General features: G+C 46.8%; 1 protein-coding gene across 1 annotated transcript in view; it reads left to right on the forward strand.

Annotated features, from left to right (window-relative positions):
* The first annotated feature begins 4,306 nt into the window (after positions 1–4,306).
* Positions 4,307–18,738, forward strand: part of LOC131906706 (basic proline-rich protein-like) — a 37,403-nt gene continuing 22,971 nt past the window's right edge. The window contains exon 1 of the mRNA XM_059257464.1: positions 4,307–4,364. Within this exon, the coding sequence (XP_059113447.1) occupies positions 4,307–4,364 (58 nt within the window). The remainder of the gene's footprint in view (positions 4,365–18,738) is intronic.

Here is an 18,738-nt window from a genome sequence, read left to right on the forward strand (position 1 = left end):
AGCTACTCACCAAAGGCCAGGCATGGCCCCCAGGGAGGCACCTTCGACCTTCGGAACCACAGGATCTACCCTGGTGAGCAGCGAGCAGTGTCTGAAGCATCGGGCAACAGGTGCTAGGTGCTCCCTTGCGGAGTCTGTGGTTGGTGTCATAATTCATGCTTGTGTAGGAGTATGCCCGTGTATAGAGATACCACTCCAACAAACACCTGAGCCCCCCTCCCTCCACAGGCCTCTGGACACTAGGCCTGCCAATTAACCTTTGGCTGGAGAAGACACATGCCAGCCTTGCCTGTCAAACGAGGGGCACACATGGTCTAATGACCTTTCAGATCAGGCTCTGCCTCCTGCTGTAGGACCCAAGTCCAGGAATGGATGGAGACTTGTGGTCCAGTCCCGAGCCTGCCAAACCTACCTGGAAACTACCCATTTGAGTGGTTCCCAGGGCTTTCATCAACCTCATCCCTCCTGACTTAACGATGTGCTGGGCCTGCCATGCCAGGAAATGTCTCCCACTTTTGAGGGCTTACTAACTACATACTGCAATTTGTGGGAGTTATTTAATACACCATTCCTGTGTCATAGATCCTGTTACTTTTACGTTTTACAGATATGGAAACTAAATAGCCAAGAGGTTGAAGAGCTTACCCTAAGTCACGCAGCCTGCCTGTGGCAGAACCAGCTACCTGCCTGACCCCACAGTTCCTGCTAGTATACCACTTCTTGTGCTGGGCATGCTGCTGGGGCTGAAGCTGTGACTTGTTAAAGCATTCATTTAAGGAACATCCATTTTTCTCAGTGAAAAACTATATAGGACTTTAAAATTTTTTTAATATTTTTTATTTATTTATTTTTTGTCTCACTATGCAGCCTTTGCTGGCCTGGAACTCACTTGCCCAGGCTGGCCTCGAACTCACAGAGATCCGCCTGCCTCTGCCTCCTGAGTGCTGGGATTAAAGGTGTGCCACCACCACCACCCGGCTTAGGACATTTTTTTTTTAAATATAATAAAATGAGCAGATGCTCTGTGGGAGGAAAGTGAACTTTGTGTCCATATCGGAGATGACGTTGAAGTTCTGTTGTAAGGCTGTTAATTCCAGCTCAGCCCCTGGATCCCTGAGTGACCTCTCTAGATTGCTACTGATGTAGGAAGAGTATTTCAGGCCAACACGCTATCCTGTTGAGTGACTGAAGATCTTTAAGTGACAAAGGTTATTAATTAAGACTTCTGAATTTCCAGTGGGGCAGAAGTTTTCAAATTTCCAATAGATACTAATTTTCAGGATTTGAAAATGAAAAATAGGAGTTCTAGGGAGATCTAGAAAATCATACTTTATATTTTTCATGACTCTGTGTACTTTAAAAACTAAGAAACTCATTTAGTAGTAGTTTAAAAGAGCTTGTGGACGGTAGCGGTGCTTGACTTTAATCCTGGCACTTGGGGCAGAGGCAGGAGGATCTCTGTGAGTTCCAGGACAGTCAAGGCTACACATAGAAACCCTGTCTCAAAAAACAAAAACAAACAGAAAGAACTCTAAGCCTTAAATACTCAAAAGGTAGAAACCGCCAGTGTGTGTCACTGGGTAGTATTTGAATAACAAAATGTTTACAGATCCAATTCGATGTATAGTACTCCACAATCATGAGTTGAAATTGCTGATATAAAAACTAGGTTACAAATATATAATTTCTCCAAACATCCTAGGATTTCTATAAAATATACTATGCATGAGGCACATTCATGTTTATCTTATTTGTAAGAATCATGCAACAGGAGAAGGAGCACCAATGCATTTTAATGTCGGGGACCACAAGAGAGCAAGTTGACTGGACCGTGACTCTCCCTTCCAGTTACGGGGTCCCAAATCCCAAGGATAGCTACCTTGACTTCCTGTTACTTTTCCTGTCCCTGATCTGTGAGCTGACACAGTGGTTCCTTCGAGCCAGGACTCTGGGCTCTTGAACCTCAGTTATTAGAGGACCATTAGTTACGGTATGTTCCCTCTTTCCCAGTTTATTTCCTGATTGGTTTTGAGATTAAAACAACAACAACAAAAAAAAAACCCTCAGGTTTCCCAGTGAGCGTCATCAAGGATTTTGAGTAGAAACACTCCTGTGGGCTGAGCAGGAATGATGTATGCGAGTGCTTATGAAGCCCAGGCATCGGAACCTCCAGCTCTGCCCATGCCTGGCTGAACCTCTTACCTCTTTGAGCTTCAATTTAGTGGGTAGAATCATATCTAGGAAGCAATATTGTTGCTTCATAAGGTAATATTGTAGAAAGGTTACCAGCACGGCTTTGGAGTCAGGCAGGCTGCGGTTCGGATCCTAGCTTCATGACTTCCTACCTCTTTGATTTGGGGCAAGTTCTAACCACTGGATTTTTCTCTTCTGTAAAATAGGGACCCGGGATCTATTTCACAGGGCTTTGGTAAGTTTAAGTGAGATCACATATGAACTGCTTAACTCAGAGCCGGATACACTGAACATGCTTGATCCATGTGGGCCAGTATAGTCGTTACCCACTGTATCTACCTCACAGGGCCAGTTGTGAGGGTGAAGGGTGGAGGAGAAGGCTGTGGGTACTTACTAAGCTGTGAAGTGCTATTAACTTGCCGGTCTTTCCTCTGGAGACGGGAGATAGGAAGTTACCATCAGACATTAATAGAATGCCCAGGAAGAGGGACTGTTATGCTTCTGGCCATGCAGTGTGGCTAGGCTGAAGGGGTGGTGCCACTATAGGTAAGGGGAGAACTGGGTGCAGCATGCCCTCACGTGAGGGTTACTGCAGTCAAGTGGGGACATTCAATGCGTATGACTTTTACCCTTGGGAACAGGGAGAAAACAGGTTCGGTTTTAAGAAGGATGCTAGCGGAGGGACTTAAGAAGTAGAGTGTTTGCCTAGCGTGAGCAAGGGCCATGGGTTTCATATCTAGCACCTCAGGAAAACACAAACAAAATACCCTCTTCTTGGTTAAAGGTTTTGGATAAAGAACAGTGCTGAATGGATGTATCCACAGTGTTTTTAAGTAGGACTGGAATTGCAGGAAAGACCATGTGAGAAAGTGCTGAGAGGTGACTGGAGTGCACATTTAGGAAATGTTTCCACGGGCTGGAAGCCATGCACCCTCCTACCGTGAGTGCACATGTCATTGGGCAGAGTGCCGTCCTGAGGGCCCTCCAAAGATGACATCACACGTTCCTGCCCTCCCAAGACGATGTCACATGATCCTGGCCATAGCCCCACAAAGTAAAGCCTCAGATCAGAGCTGGGAGTCTGGGACAGTTAAGTCCAATGCCCATGCTCACACAGGTTCTATCTGCACAGGATCCAAGCCTTCCTCCTGCACTGAGCTCCTCCACCCCACAGCAGCGGACTGCTGATCCTGAACAAGGATGGAGTGCGGAAGAGTAAGGTCCCTCCCCTCCTGGCTTCAGCAGCAACTCTTGCTCCTGATCTCACTCTTCCATCTCCAGACTTGGCTTCCCTATTCATTCCTTATTCAGGGTCTTCTGGGCACCATCCTTAGACTTCCTCTAACCCAGGGAAGGAGCTCTCATTCCAACCAGACTGCCTGTCTGAACTGAGCTCCTTGCCTGCTTGGTGTCTAGGTTCCCAGCTCGTTCAGCAGCGTTCCCTCAGCGCGTCTCTGCTGAGTTCCCATTCCTGACCACAGCCCTTCAGTTTCAAACTGATGTGGCAAGTGGGCAGCCTAGGGCTCCTTTACAGTCAGTGCCTCTTGGGAAACTCTTGGGACTGAAGGTTAACTGCAGGCTGTGTTTTCTGAGAGTTACCAGCCAGTTGGAGATGAACTTAGAGAGTGGGATTCACCTTCTCCCCAGCCAGCTGAGGGCCCAGTGCTTGCCAGATTCAGTAACCGGCGCAGGTGACACATTCATGAGCAGAACAGACCCAAGCCCTGGCTTCAGGAAGCCTCCGGGCAATTAGGAAAGATAGACTGGCATTCAGTCCTCCCTGAATACCAACTCTTAGCCTGGCGTGGTGGCACACACCTGTAATGCCAGCCCTTGGGAGGTGGAGTAGGAGGATCAGGAGTTCAAGGTTATCTTTGGCTACTTATCAAGTTAGAGGCCAACCTGGGCTACGTAAGACCCTGTCTCAAAAACAAACAAAATACACACTATGAAACTGTGACAAATACTGTGAAGAAAAAGTTGAGAGTTCTGTGAAAGAACATAGTGAATACGTTAAGACAGTATGGGCCCACAGCATGGAGAAGAGAGTTCTGTGGAAAGGCAATAACAGACCCTCAAAGGGAGAAAGCTCTTGCTGTGTTGGGGAGCGGCAATGCAGTCCATGTCGCCGCCGCCGCCGCCGCCGCCGGACCGAGCCTGCCGGCTGCTGGGTGGGGATGGTGTCACAGACCTTGCAGACCATTTTGGTGTTTAGCTTTTGATTTGGAAACAGTTTTGAAGTTACAGAAAAGTTATGAGGATGATACAAAAGATGTCTGCGTACTTTGACTGCACACTCCCCGTTTTAGCGTCTTGTTCCGCCTATCGCCAGCGTCCACCTGTAATGTGTCCTCACATCTTGTAGTCTGAACTCTGAGAAGAAGTCGCGTACATCATGTCTGTCTACACTGGAAATACAGCGTCCGTGTCCTGCAGCAGTGCCGTCCTCACCTCGCTGAACGTCGTATCTCTCAGCAGATGCGGCGGCTCAAGGTCTCCCTGTCTGTCACTGGCTGTGTCTAATCACCTTCAGCAGATCTTCCCCCTTAGGACAGAATCAAGTCTACGAATGATGTGGGGCACACGTGGTGATTTCTTGCTTGTATCTTTTATTGTGGCATAGACTTCCTTTCCTCTTTGTTTGAATAGACAGTTTCTCCTTTTGGGTCCGTCTGCTCTTTCTGTTATTGTGTGTGTGCTGTGCATTCAGGGTTGGAAGAACGTGTAAGTGATTCTTCCTCCTCAGTGTCACAATGAGGGCACACAGGACCTCTTCCTCTGAGGATATTAAAAAAAAAAAAATGGTTTTTGAGACAGTGTCTCTCAATGTAGCCCTGGATGTCCTTGAGCTCGTTATATAGACTCAAACTAAGCTGCCTCTGCAGCCTCCCAAGTGCTGGGATTAGAGGTGTGCAATCTACCTTTTTTTTTTTTTTTTTTTTGAGACAGGGTCTCACTACATAGCTCTGGCTGTCCTGGAACTCACTCTGCAGGCCAGGCTGGCCTCAAACTCACAAAGATCCGCCTGCCTCTGCCTCCAGAGTGCTGGGATCAAAAGCATGCAGCACTACGCCCGGCTAGCAATATAAAGTTTTTAAAATTTGTTTTTAGGGCTGGAGAGTTGGCTCAGTGGTTAGGAGCACTGGCTTCTCTTCCAGGGGTCCCAGGTCCATTTTCAGAATTTACATGGCAGCTTGCAACCCCCTGTAACTCCAGTCCTGGGGATCTGATGCCCTCTTCTGGCCTCGGAGGGAACAGCATCCACTGCTGCACAGACATACATGAAGGGAAAACACCTACACACATAAAACAAAACAAAAAACGAAAACCTGGAATTTCATTCCAGCTTCATTGCAGTAATGAAGTGGCATGATTCAGTTTGTGTATCAGACCATCCTGAATGCTATGTGAAAATGAACTGGAGCCAAGGCTGTAAGAATCCAAAGGGAGTGGACTGAGATTTTTGAGGCGCTCCCTCTGTGAGGTGTACCGAGGAGTGTGGCAGGAGATGGCAATAGGTCTGTGGAGACAGATCACAGGGGCCTTGACTACCAGGCCACTGAGGCATTATCAGCAGGCCACTGGGTGGCAGGGTGATCTGAGTTTTAGAGGGATTTGGAAGGCCTCAGTGCTGTTTCAACCTTTCTAAAGCAGCGTTTTGTTACCACTGAGGATTCCGATATGGTTCCCATGCCTGAACATCTCCTTGTGCATGAATGTACAATGATAATCCTAACACCTGTCTCACCTGTGTTTTGTTTTTTCCAGACAGGGTTTCTCTGTGGAGCCCCCTGGCTGTCCTGGAACTCACTTTGTAGACCAGGCTAGCCTCGAACTCACTGAGATCAACCTCCTCTGCCTCCCAAGTGCTGGGATTAAAGGCGTGTGCCACCACCGCCCCAGTGAGACCTGGGTTTTTTTTGATTCCTAGCATTCACATGGCAGCTCACAACCATCTTTAACTCCAGTCCTAGGGAATCTGATGCCCTCTTCTGGCCTGTACGGGCACTGCGTGCACATGGTACATAAACATATACGAAGGCAAGACACCCTTACACATAAAAAGTAAGATAAACTAAAAAAGACAAATATCATATAATTCTACTTATATTAGACACCTAGAATAAGCAAGTTCAGAGACATAAACTAGAACAAAGGTAACCAGAAAAGAGTAGGAAGCTTAACCGGGGGTTATGTTTTAATTACTGTGGATTGAGTTTTTTTGTAAAGCTCCTGAATGGACAGTGAGGAGGACAGTACAACATTGTAAGTATATGTAGCATATATCACATATACCTTACACTTAACGTGTGCCTGTGCCTGCTGTGGCGCACGTGTGGAGGTCAGAGGGCAACTTTCAGGAGTCAGTTCTCACCTTCTACAATGTGGGTCTTGGGGATCAAAGTCAGACCCTCAGACTTGGCAGCCAGTGCCTTTCCCCCTGAGCCACTATGCCACCCGGTAAATATGTATGTTTATTTACAGTGTTTGTTTTGAGACTGGTTCTTCCTATGTAGTTCTAGCTGGGCTTGAATTTTGGCTCTCCCTACTGGGATTACAAGTGTGAGCCCCTATATCTGACTTATAAATGCAGTTAGTGCCATGGAATTTTGCATTTAAAAGGATTTGGTAAATTTCTCTTTTAAAAAAAAATTCAAGCTGGGGGAGGCAGAGGCAGGTGGATTTCTGTGAGCTCTAGACCAGCCTGGTCTACACAGTGAGTTCCAGGACAGACTCCAAAGCTACACAGAGAAACCCTGTCTTGAAGGAAAAAAAAATCAAACTGGTTATAGTGGTGGATGGCATTAATTCCAGCCTTCCAGAGACAGAGGGAGGGGGAGGGGGATCTCTGTGAATTAAAGACTAGACTGGTCTACATAATGACTTCCAGGCCAGCCAGGACTACACAGAGAAACCTTGTCTTGGAAAAGAAAATAATTAAGAAATGTATCACAGGCCTCTGACCTCTGTGGGTACCAGACAAGTAGGTGATACACACATGTGCAGGCAAAACACTCATACACATAAAATAAATACATCTAAGAAAAGACTCAAGCTGTTTCCCAGTTATAGGACTGCATCACAAATTAAATACAAGATCTGTATAAACAAGAGGTCCTATAAGGGATGGGTTCAACAGGTAAAGACGCTCGATACCCAGGCTGACAAACTGAGCTCAGTCTCTGTAACCCACATGATAGAAGGAGAGACCCGACTCCCAGAAGTTGTCCCCTGACCTCCACATTCATGCCATGGAGTGCATGTGTGCACATGTGCGTACACACACAGGCACGCACACACACACAAATAAATGCAATAATAATAATAAAGATGATCTCCAGGCTGGGTATGGAGGCATGAGTCTGTAATCTAATCCCAGCACTGAGAAGGCTGAGATACAAGGACAGAGAATTTGGAACCAGCCTGCGCTACGAAGTTTAAAGAAAAAGAAAGAAAGGAAGTAAAAAAAGTAAGAGAAATATCCTCAATAACCAGAGAGGTAGAGGTAATAATGCCTGAGCTGGGGATATGGTCCATTTGGTGAAGCATTTGCTACACACGGGTAAGGACAATCAACCTCCAGCCCATTGGGTCTGAAGATTCATAGAGACAGGATGCCCATTCAGTCTGAGGATTCGCAGAGACAGGACCCCCCACCCCCTTTGGTCTGAGATTTCATAGAGGTAAGAAGTTTCTAGTACCCACTGTGCTCTGCTTCTCTGATCTTTCAGCTTTCACCCTCGATATCTGACTCCGAGTTTTTATTTAATAAGACTAATTAGAATCATAATTCATATAAGCCTAGCTTTTATGAGATAGGAAGAAACATTAAGAATTCAAGGCCAGTGGTGGCACACATTTTTAATCCCAGCATTAGGGAAGCAGAGGCAGGGGGATCTCTAAATTCAAGGTGAGCCTGGTCTACAGAGCGAGTTCTAGGACAGCCAAGGCTGCACAGAGAAACCCTGTCTAAAAACAACAGCAACAGCAAAAAGACAGGGTCTCTCTATTATTTAGCCCTGGTACTCCCTGTGTAGACCAGGCCAACCTGAAACTTATAGAGATCCCCCTGCCTCACCCTGCCAAGTGCTGGGATTAAAGATGTGTGCTCCCTGCATTAGGTCTTGAAAACTCTGAGGTCCTCACTGGCTTCTGCTGGTTAAGTGAAGGCAGCCAGTCCCACACGCCTCTGGTTGATGACGTCACTGGTCCTCTCGGCAGGCCCTCTCTGCTGGCGGAGTGCTCTTTCAGCCCCCTTCAGGTTTTGTTTTGTAGTTTTGTTGTAGCTGCCTCTGACTTTGTTTTCTGTTTTGTTTTCCTCATCCTTTGTTTGTTTGGGGACTGGGTGTTCTGTAGTCCAGGCCACCCTTGAATTTGCTAAGTAGTCCAAGCAGGCTTTGAACTCACAATCCTGTCTCCACCCTGGGGGATTACAGGACCTCCCTGTCGTCTCTGTATGGACCTTGGCTTCTCGAAGAGTCACAAGAGATGGGTTAGAGCCAAGTTGCCTGGGAAGGCAGGTTAAATCATGCACAGCTGGAGCCTGCAGAAATCAGAGAGGAGGGGCAAGAAGGCGCCGATCCGCCCCCACCTAACGCCGGGTGGTCTGTGCTTGGCTAGCTGCTTTAAAACCACACCCCCAAATCGGACAGGGGCAGGTTCCCCAGGACTGGGCACAGAGGAGGACTAACTAAGGTCCCTGACTTGGGAGGCGACCTCCACAATCCGAACATCTGAATCTCGTCTCCAGCGACGTGCTCAGCTGGTGCAGCGAGCAGAGCCTCTGTGGATGGACGCCCTTCCACAAGTCTGGCTACTCCAGGCTAATGTGGAAGAGCAAGGTCGGGAACCAGAGCCCGCAAATTTCAAGGAACCACCATCTTCCGGATCCTGGTAGTAGAGGAATTGGACTCACTGGGTGATGTGGAAGGAGCCTGCCCTCCAACAGACCTTATTCCTGGTGGAAGTCTCTAAGCCCGAGTGCTTAGGTTCATGGAATATAACAAATTAGCTGGCGTAGGGAAGCGCTCCACCCTCTGTTTGCTCTGTGGCCATGAGCAAGTCGCATCCTCTGATTTCTTGCTGTGGTGGGTTCGTCTAGATGTCCTCTATGGCCCTTTTAAGTTCGTCCTGGTCATGAGGCAGCCTTGATGGGATGTGTGAAGGTTATTTGTAAATGTCTGGCAAATACAACGCCCTTAGCAATGCACACACATCTCTAGCTCAGCTCAGTCTTCAAGTACCTAGAAGTTGCCGGGAAGGCGGGGAAAGTCTGGTTGGTAACTAAGATTAAATCGGGGGTGTCAGCGCACACCTGAAAGACGCCTGCAGCCCAGGAGATGAGCCTGTGATGTCAGTGGGGTGGCTGCCCTGCTTCACTTCACAGGAGAGAGCACTTGATGCCGCCAAGTCAGGAGGAAAAGGAGTTTGGCCGTCGGTTCCTTTTCCCAGCCTGTGCAGACAGAGGGCAGAGTGTGCAGAAACGGAAAGAAAGCCGGTCCACAGCAGCTGGAAGCAACTACTCCGCAGTACCACATTTACTCGGGGTTCCTACCCTGCCCACATGTAGGGAGCATTACGAAACACAAGTAAAATGCAAAACAGAGCCAGGCATGGTGGTATAGGCTCCCCTGTCCCACCCTCCCTTTATTTTTTCTTTTTTGGTTTTTTTTGAGACAGGGTTTCTCTGTGTAGTTTGGGTGCCTGTCCTGGATCTCGCTCTGTAGCCCAGGCTGGCCTCGAACTCACAGAGATCTGCCTGGCTCTGCCTCCCAAGTGCTAGGATTAAAGGCGTGTACCACCGCTGCCCAGCTAGGCTCCCCCCCCAGCTGAGGAACGAACCCAGGGCTTTGTGTTTGCTAGTCAAGTGCTCTACCACTGAGCTAAATCCCCAAACCCTCCCTTTTTTATTATGCTTCAAACTGAGCTTGCAGACCCTTTCCTTGGTCACCCGCCTGCCTTTCAAAAACGCCCCCGTGACTTCAGGCAGGTTAACGATTGCAGGCTTTGTCCTTCATCCCATCGTTGCAGCAGCCTGGAGTGCGGGTTCATAACTCTCTTGACCAGGTAGTCCTATGTCAGCGGGGACACCTAAAGTGGTGAACTAGATAATGAATCTGTTGGCCCAGGGTTCGAAGATCAGGACTTGGGGGCAGCACGACCCTCCTGTGAGTCCTGGTACAGGCTTTGAAACTCAGTCTCCAGAAGCAAGTTCTGAGCATTAAAATGACCAGGTGGGTTTTAGCATACGTCCATGGGTGAGCTATTAAAGCTCTCTACAGGACCAGAAATGCGGTGGTGTGTAGGGTGTAGGACAACTGTTGGCAGAGTGATGCTTATTGGCAGGAATCAATTTCCTGGTCTACCAGCCAAGTCCTGGGAGGCAGCCTCAGCCCACAGGGTGCCACGGCAGAAAGTATGTGGTGCTGTAGGAGCCTTGGAGAACCCAGGAATAAAACAGTATTAACTGCTTTGAGATGTAAATACAAAACAATAACCATTGAAAGGAAGCACCCAGGAGGCTGGAGAGAGGGCTCCAGGAGGGCTGGAGAGAGGGTTAAGAGAGCTCACTGCTCTTGTACAGGACCCAGATTCAGCTCTCAGGAGCCACATGGCAGCTCACAACTGTGTGTAATACCAGTTCCATGGGCTCCCAACACCCTCTCTGGCCTCCAAGGGCACCAGGCATGCACAGGGTGCACAGATATACATGGAGGCAAACATATACATTAACTAAAAATAAAACAAAGCATTTGGAAGAGTGGCCAGATTGGAAGCTTTGTAGCAACAATGAAGCAGAGGATTGTCTGTAGTTCAACTGCTATGGGCCGCAGGAATATATCATAAGAACTCAGCTGGTTATGGCAAAGTCACTGCCTGAAGGGATCAAGGAATTCCTTCAGAAGAAGCCAAATTCCTAGGAGCTTTTGGAGTTACTTGGCTTGTTAAATATCAGCTGTATTCTGTTATGAAAACCATGTGTGCCTTCATAGTTTTCCCAATTGATTTTTCCCTAAAAAGTGCTAAAGTGTGGACTGATCACTCTCCGGACATATACATTCAAAGTATTTGGAGAACAGCCTCAGGAAAGGCTTCCTCCCCTATCACAGCCCATCCGTTTCTCCCCTTTCAGCACTGGAATCAGATATCTCCCTTGGCCACTTTCAAGGACTAACAGAAATAACAGTCCAGACCACCACTTGCAAGTCTCTTGATTTAAGGTAAATTCCACAAGGAGATAGTGCTAGGTCAGGTGGATGTTAAGTAATTGCTTTACACAATTTAGCTCAGACCCTCCTTTCTTACAGCCTTACTAACTAACTTTATAGACCTCTAACTCCTTATCTAACCACTTTTAGGAATATTTGGATAACCTTCTGCGCTGACAGCTATGCTCAGCCAGAAACCCAGTTCAAGCCTCCCTGTAATTATCGTCATTGGCAGCATCCGGCTAGGTCCATCCCCAGATGGAGGAAAGTACCTTATCAGAGATACCTCTGTATTCTCTAAGAACAGACTTAACCATCCAGGCTACCTGTTTGAGAGGCCTGGTGGATGTGCCAATTAAGCTTAACTTCCTCCTTTCCCAAATCTTTCGTCTAGTTCCAGATCTCCCTTTAACTATCACCAGAGGCATCTAGCTGTACACAGGTTGCCTAGTGGCCAAGCACACTTTGCCCCACCCTGCAGAAAAACAGCAGATAGCTTGAACAGATAGGAGCCACAGGAAAAAAGAAGGCATTTTTATTTTCTCCTATTGACCGAGCAACTTATAGATTCTTAACATTTTCTACCAATCATGTTTAAGACCATAGTGAAGCACATACGATCCCTCTTCTTAGATATTACCCAAATTTAGCCTTTAGTTAATTCATTTCCCCATTAGTCACTTCCCTTTGGGGTTGCAAATGATAATTAACAATTACTGCCCCTCTATGTGATTCTTATCACCCCTCCATTTGACCCTGGAAGCCTGGCTTTGCACTGCCAAGGGATTACTGCTTGTAAGTGTATATAAACCGGGACTCCCAGGGCACGGGAGACAGAGAAGAAGATTTGGAAGAATAAATGACTGGATTAAGAGCTTGGTGTGCTGAGATTCTATTTCCCGAAAATAGTCCTCACTGTTCGTAGTTCTCTCTCCTGAGCCCTTGGGATATATAATATTAAGGCTGGTCCCTCTAATATTATACAAGACTCAACTATCCCCTCCCTCTTGGAGTGGCTTTACTGGTGGCATTTAATCAAGGGCTATGTTCGTCCCCTTTTTTGGACATGCGACATACTAAGGAAAGTAATCACCAGTTATAAACATTTGAAGGGTAAATTAAAATTGTAAGATATAAAATAAAAACATACTATGAGTGCTTTTTTAAAGAGTGAAGAGGTGCTGCAGAGGTGGCCTAGGGGTTAAGAGCACTTGCTCTTCCAAAAGACGCAAGTTCAGTTCCCAGTGCCCACATCAGGAGGCTCCCAACGGCGTATAACTAACTGCAGCTAGCACTTGCGCGCACACCCCCCCCACACGCACGCACGCACGCACACAAACACACACACACACACACACACGCACACACACACGCACACACACACACAGAATTCAAAATAATTTTTTTTTAGTAGGGAAAAATACAATCTAAAGCTTCAGCAAAAGCTGTCACTTACGTGAAGTGGCCGGAATAAGCAGGGGCACAGAGGGGCCACCAGTGCTGTCACGGAGGAAGGATGATGGCGAGCAAGACAGCTAACCGATGCACAAGTTCACTTCAGGTTGATGACAACATTCTGAAGTGGATCACGGTGCATCACCCATCTAACGTTTGAGCCGATGACGTGTATGAGACAGGACAGAGGGAGAAATGTGGGGGACATAAGAAGAGAGAGGAGCACCTCACCCGGGAATCTAGCTGAGGCCTCTCACCAGCAGGAGAAGGAGAATTTCACAACCAACAACTGGGAGGTCTTTCTCCCCTCAGAATCACTGCTCACAGGAAAGGGACATGTGCCCAACAACCTGGGCAGCCACGTGTGCAGCCCTCCTGGCTCCTGGTTCACGCCATCAAATTAAAATGCCATCCATGGCTTCTCCGGAGCCACCTCTAACCTCACTAAAAGAAAATAGCAGCTTCCTGAGCCACCAAAACTGGATACGAGGCTAGGGCAGGAAGCGACTGCGGCTTTCCCTGGAGAAGTCCAGACTGAGCTGGGACTTGCCACGTTCCTCCCACCCTCAGACGAGCCACATCCAAACCCTTGCTTTCTTTACATCTACGCATCTCTTTTCTCCTTAGGCATAGTGATTAACCCATACTAACATATCTTTAATAAAATGTCCAGGCGTGTCCAGACCAGCTGGGCCTTGCCAGAGGCTGGCTCCCATTGCTGTTTTCACTGTTGGTTTCAATGGGTGTAAAATAATTTTCTTCACCTGCTAAAAAACAGCAGAGCCTCCATTCCTCTTACTGTTCAGCCCCAGACCTGTTTCTGGAACCTTGATGCTTGTGCTTGTATTTCTTAGGTGAAATAAGACTCATGTTCCTATTGTGTAGACTGTTGTTTCAACCAACAGACCACACAAACCTTCTGAAAAACCGATTTACTGAGGCTTCCTGAAACTGGCCAATCAGAATGACTTCCAAAACTTTGACAGTGTGTTTGTGCTAAATGCTAACAGCAGAAAGTTCTGCATTTGCTTGAGCTTTGCTTGCTTGCAAAGGTCATGAAAGACCTACATAAGGTTCTCTCTGCTGCAGCAGAAGGCCGCTTTCATTCTGTAAATTAGGCCTAGCTGTGAATAAATCTTACCCTGCAATATATTAGTGTTTAGCTCCTGGTGTTTTGACACCATAACAGCCTGAAATTCTTTCCCAAGTCAAAGCTGTGAATCTGGATTTTTTCTGATTCAGAGTCTGGAAAAGGCAGAGAGGTGGTGGCCCATGTCTTTAATCCCAGCACTTGGGAGGCAGAGGCAGGCAGATCTCTGAGTTCGAGGCCAGTCTGGTCTACAGAACTAGTTCCAGGACAGCTAGGGCTACAACGAGAAACCCTGTCTTGAAAAACCAAAAAAAGAAAAGAAAAGTTGGAAAAGACTTCCTCGAGCTGCTGAGAGTGACCCTGTGGAACTCTCCCTGCCCTGTCTCACCCTGGCTTTGCCTCTCAGTGGCCTTGGGCCAGATACCAGGCGTGAGAACTCCAGGCTTCTCCTCTGCAGTGTTGGCCGCATGGTGGAGACCTCACTGACGCACTGGCGAGTGCTTGGAGCAGAGGAGTGTCTGTCAACTCCTGTCATTCTAGAGTTTGGAATTCAGAACCGGCGTCAGGCTGGGATTTTGCTCACTAGGTCTGGATTTGGCTGGATCCGGGCAGAGCCTCCTGGGTGCTGATGTGCTCTGATTTCCAAGAGGGGGTAAGGCTAGATCTCCATTTTCTAGGGCTGCCTCTTAAGCACTCTGAACTGCTAAGGCTTCATGGGGGTGCCTCCAGCCATGGCCTGGCCAGAAACTCAGCGTCTGTGACTTGTCTGGGGCACCTCATCACGGCACATGCTGCCTCAGTCCATACCTCACGTCTGCCAGGCACTGTACTAGTTAGTGGCTCAGGAGGTGAGACACAAAGACCTTCCAGTGTAACTGCTGTTTAACATGCACAGGATTATGTCATTTACCTGGATAATTGTTTTTATTATTATTAATATTAAATTATTATATCCAGGCTATTACATTTTATATTAATTGGACTTCAAGTATATTTGTTTGTTTTTTGAGACAGGGCCTCTCTACATAGCCTTGGCTGACCTGGAGCTCACTGTGTAGAACTAGGCTGGCCTTGAACTTGCAGAGATATTTTCTTAATTTTAAATGATGTATATGCGTGGTGGTGGGTAGAGGAGGTCAGAAGAGGCCATTGATTTCCTGGAGCTGAAGTTCTAGGCAGTTGTAAGCGTTACAATTTCCAGCTCCTATATGGGGCTTCTGAGACACAGCCACACTATGCAGCCCAGGCTAGCCTTGAACTCGTGATTCACTTGCATCTGTCCCCAGGAGTGCACATTATAGAAGTGAGCCCCTATGCTTTGTCTGTGTTTATTTGCAAGACTCCGACTTAGGCTCGAACATAGAAAGCTGGAGTAAACAAAGGTGCTGTAGGCTTGGCCACACTGGTTTAGCCAGCACCTCCACACTGATGGTGGTAGTTTGGCTGGCAGGAAAGTCTTCAGAGTAGAAGTAGCCTTGGACTCGCTGAACAGGATCTGCCGTTTGGGGAAGACAGTGCCATGGTCTGGTCATGCGGTTCCCAGGTTCAGTGAGTGTTGTGAGGCACTTAATCTAGATGTGTGTGGAGGTGCCCTAGGCTCTGAGTGGCCAAGGAAAATGGTGCTGGGTCCCAAGAATGAAGTGAAGTAAAGAGACCAGGGCACATCCTCCCGTTTGTCTTTTGCATACAGAGTCCTAGTCTGCCTTCCAGGTGTGCACCTTTGATAAAGACAACAGCTCCAGAGAGACATCTCCTATATGAAATCCGAGGGCTGGACGTGGAGCCATGCCTGTAATCCACAGAACCACAAGTTCAAAACCAGATGAAACTACTATACATAGAGGGTTTAGGGCCCACCCGCACTATGTATGGAGACTCTGTCTCAAAAAACAAACAAACAAACAACAACAACAACAAAAAACAATGAAAGCACACCCGTCACTCAAGTGGTGGACACTGACAAGCAGCTGAAGCTGTGTCTAAAGTGGGCAGCCGCCGTCTGTGCTGAGTGCACCAACATGAGACCACTGTGCTTATAGCTCTGATGCCTCAAAGGAACTGGGAAATGGGAGTGCTTTGGTTTTGTAATGAAATTTCCCATTTTAACACAAGTTCAAGTATAGCAAGAATTCTGGGGCCAGCAAGATGTCTCAGCAGGTAAAGGTGCTTGCTACCAAGCCTGACAATTTGAGATCCGTCCATGGAACCCATATGGTAGAAGAAGAGAACTGACTCACACGCAAAAAAGGAAACTGTGTGTGGCGGCATACATATTTAATTCCAGTATTAGGGAGGCAGGCAGATCTCTGTGAGTTCGAGGCCAGCCTGGTCTACGTAGTGAGTTCCAGGCCAGCCAGGGTTACACAGTGAGACCCTACTTAAATAATAAATAAACAAACGAATGAATGAATAAATAAATGTAACAAAGTAACCAAACTGGAGACCAGGGGTGGCTTGGGAGTGGACAGCGCTGGCTGCACAGGTGTGAGGACTTGAGCTTGGGTCCCGGCAGCGTCCACATAAAGAGAGGGTGTGGTATCACACACACACACACACACACACACACACACCCCGCAATTCCGATATTGGAGTAGATGGGCAGACCCCAGCCATTCCAGTTTCAGGTTCTGTGAAAGATCCTGCCTCAAAAGTGAAAGGTAGGGGCTTGGCTTAGTTAGGGATACTGTTGCTGTGATGAAACACTATGACCAAAAGCAACTTGGGAAGGGAAGGGTTTTTTTTGGCTTATGTTCCCACATCACTGTTCATCATTGAAGGAAGTCAGGACAGGAACCTGGAGGCAGGAGCTGATGCAGAGGCCATGGAGGAGTGCTGCTTCCTGGCTTGCTCCTCATGACTTGCTTAGCCTGCTTTCTTATAGAACCCACGACCACCAGAACAGGGTGGGCTGGGCCCTCCCCCATCGATTACTAATTAAGAAAATGCCCTACAGATTTACCTACTGCCAGATCTTATGGAGGCATTTTCTCAGTTGAGGCTCCCTCCTCTCAGATGACTCTAGATTGTGTCAAGTTGGCATAAACTAGCCAGCACAGGGCTGGAGAGATGATGGCTCAGTAATTAAGAGCATTTGCTGCTCTTCTTGAAGACCTGAGTTCATTTTACAGTACCAATGAGAGGCGGCTCACGGCCACCTGTGACTCCTCTGGCCTCCACAGGCATCCATACACCTGTGACAGACAGATATACATAAAATAAAAGTAACTGAAAACAAGGTGGAGAGACAACTGTGGAAGACACGTGATCTCCACCTCTGGCCTGCATGTGTGCCAGAATGGACAAACATCAGCACACATGCATGCAGACACATGTACAATATACACATTCATACACATCACAGAAATAGAAAGGAAGTTCTACTGGCCAGTTGGATCCCAGTTTGTTTGTTTGATTGGTTGGTTTTTTGTTTTGGTTTTTTGAGACAGGTTTCTCTATGTAGCCCTGGCTATCCTGGACCTTACTCTGTAGACCAGGCTGGCCTCAAAATCAGGTCAGCCTGCATCTGCCTCCTGAGTGCTGGGATTAAAGTTGTACACCACTATACCTGGCTCACTATAGTTCCAATTCATGTTTCTCTGATGGATAAATGTTTCCTTATGTTTAGAGGACACTTGCATGTAAATGGACATTTCCTGTCCTGACCACCTCATCCCAAATAACTCAGAGGCTGACTATGAATTATAAATGCTCAGCCAATAGCTCAGGCTTGTTACTAGCTAACTCTTACATTTAAATTAACCCATTTCTATCAATCTATGTATTGCCTTGTGGCTTGTTACCTCATTTCTACATGTCCTACTTTCTTGGCAACTGACTGGCACCTCCTCTGACTCTGCCCTCCCTCTTCCCATCATTCTCAGTTTGGCTTTCCTGTCTAACTTCCTGCCCAGCTACTGGCCTGTCAGCTTTTTATTAACCAACGAGAGTAATACATATTCATAGTGTAGAAAAGGATTGTTCCACAGCACTTGCATTTCCTCCCCTTTCGAAAAATGTGTTCATTTTGTTAGCCCAATTATTGACTGGGGTTGCTTTCTTTTTGAAAAAAAAAAATTATTTTATTTGTATGGGTGTTTTGTCTGAGTATATGTGCAGATACTTTGTGCTCTCTGGGGATCTGCAGGAGCCAGAGGAGGGCACCGAATCCCTGGAACTTGAGTTACTGATAGTTGTGAACCACCATGTGAATGTTGAGAACCAAACCCAGATCTTGTGCTGAGCCATCCTTTGATTATTGCTCAGTAGTTGTTTTTTGTTTTGTTTTGTTTTTGAAATCATTGTATATTCTAAAATTGAATCCTGTATCAAATGCATAGCTAACAAAAATTATTTCCCATTTTACAGTCTGTCTCCTTAATTAACTGCTTCCTTTGCTATATAAAAGCTTGTGAATTTCATGAGTCTGTGCTATTTTAAAGATTTTATTTATATTATTTTTTTCAAATTTTCTTTGTTTTGTTTTGTTTTGGGGCTTTTTGTTTGTTTGTTTGTTTGTTTGTTTGTTGATACAAGGTTTCTCTGTGTAGCCCTGTCTGTCCTGGAACTCACTCTGTAGACCAGGCTGGCCTCAAATGCATAGAGTTATGCCTGCCTGTGCCTCCCCGAGTGTTAGGACTAAAGGCATATGCCACCACTGTCTGGTTTATTTTTTTCTTTTAATTAATTTATTTTATTTGATTCTTTATGTGCATTGATGTTTTGCCTGCATGTATATCTGTGAGGATGTCAGATCCTGGAACTAAAGTTACATATAGTTATGGTTGTCATGTG

This window comes from Peromyscus eremicus, chromosome 1 (assembly GCF_949786415.1).
Source record: "Peromyscus eremicus chromosome 1, PerEre_H2_v1, whole genome shotgun sequence".
In the NCBI taxonomy this organism is placed as follows: Eukaryota; Metazoa; Chordata; class Mammalia; order Rodentia; family Cricetidae; genus Peromyscus; species Peromyscus eremicus.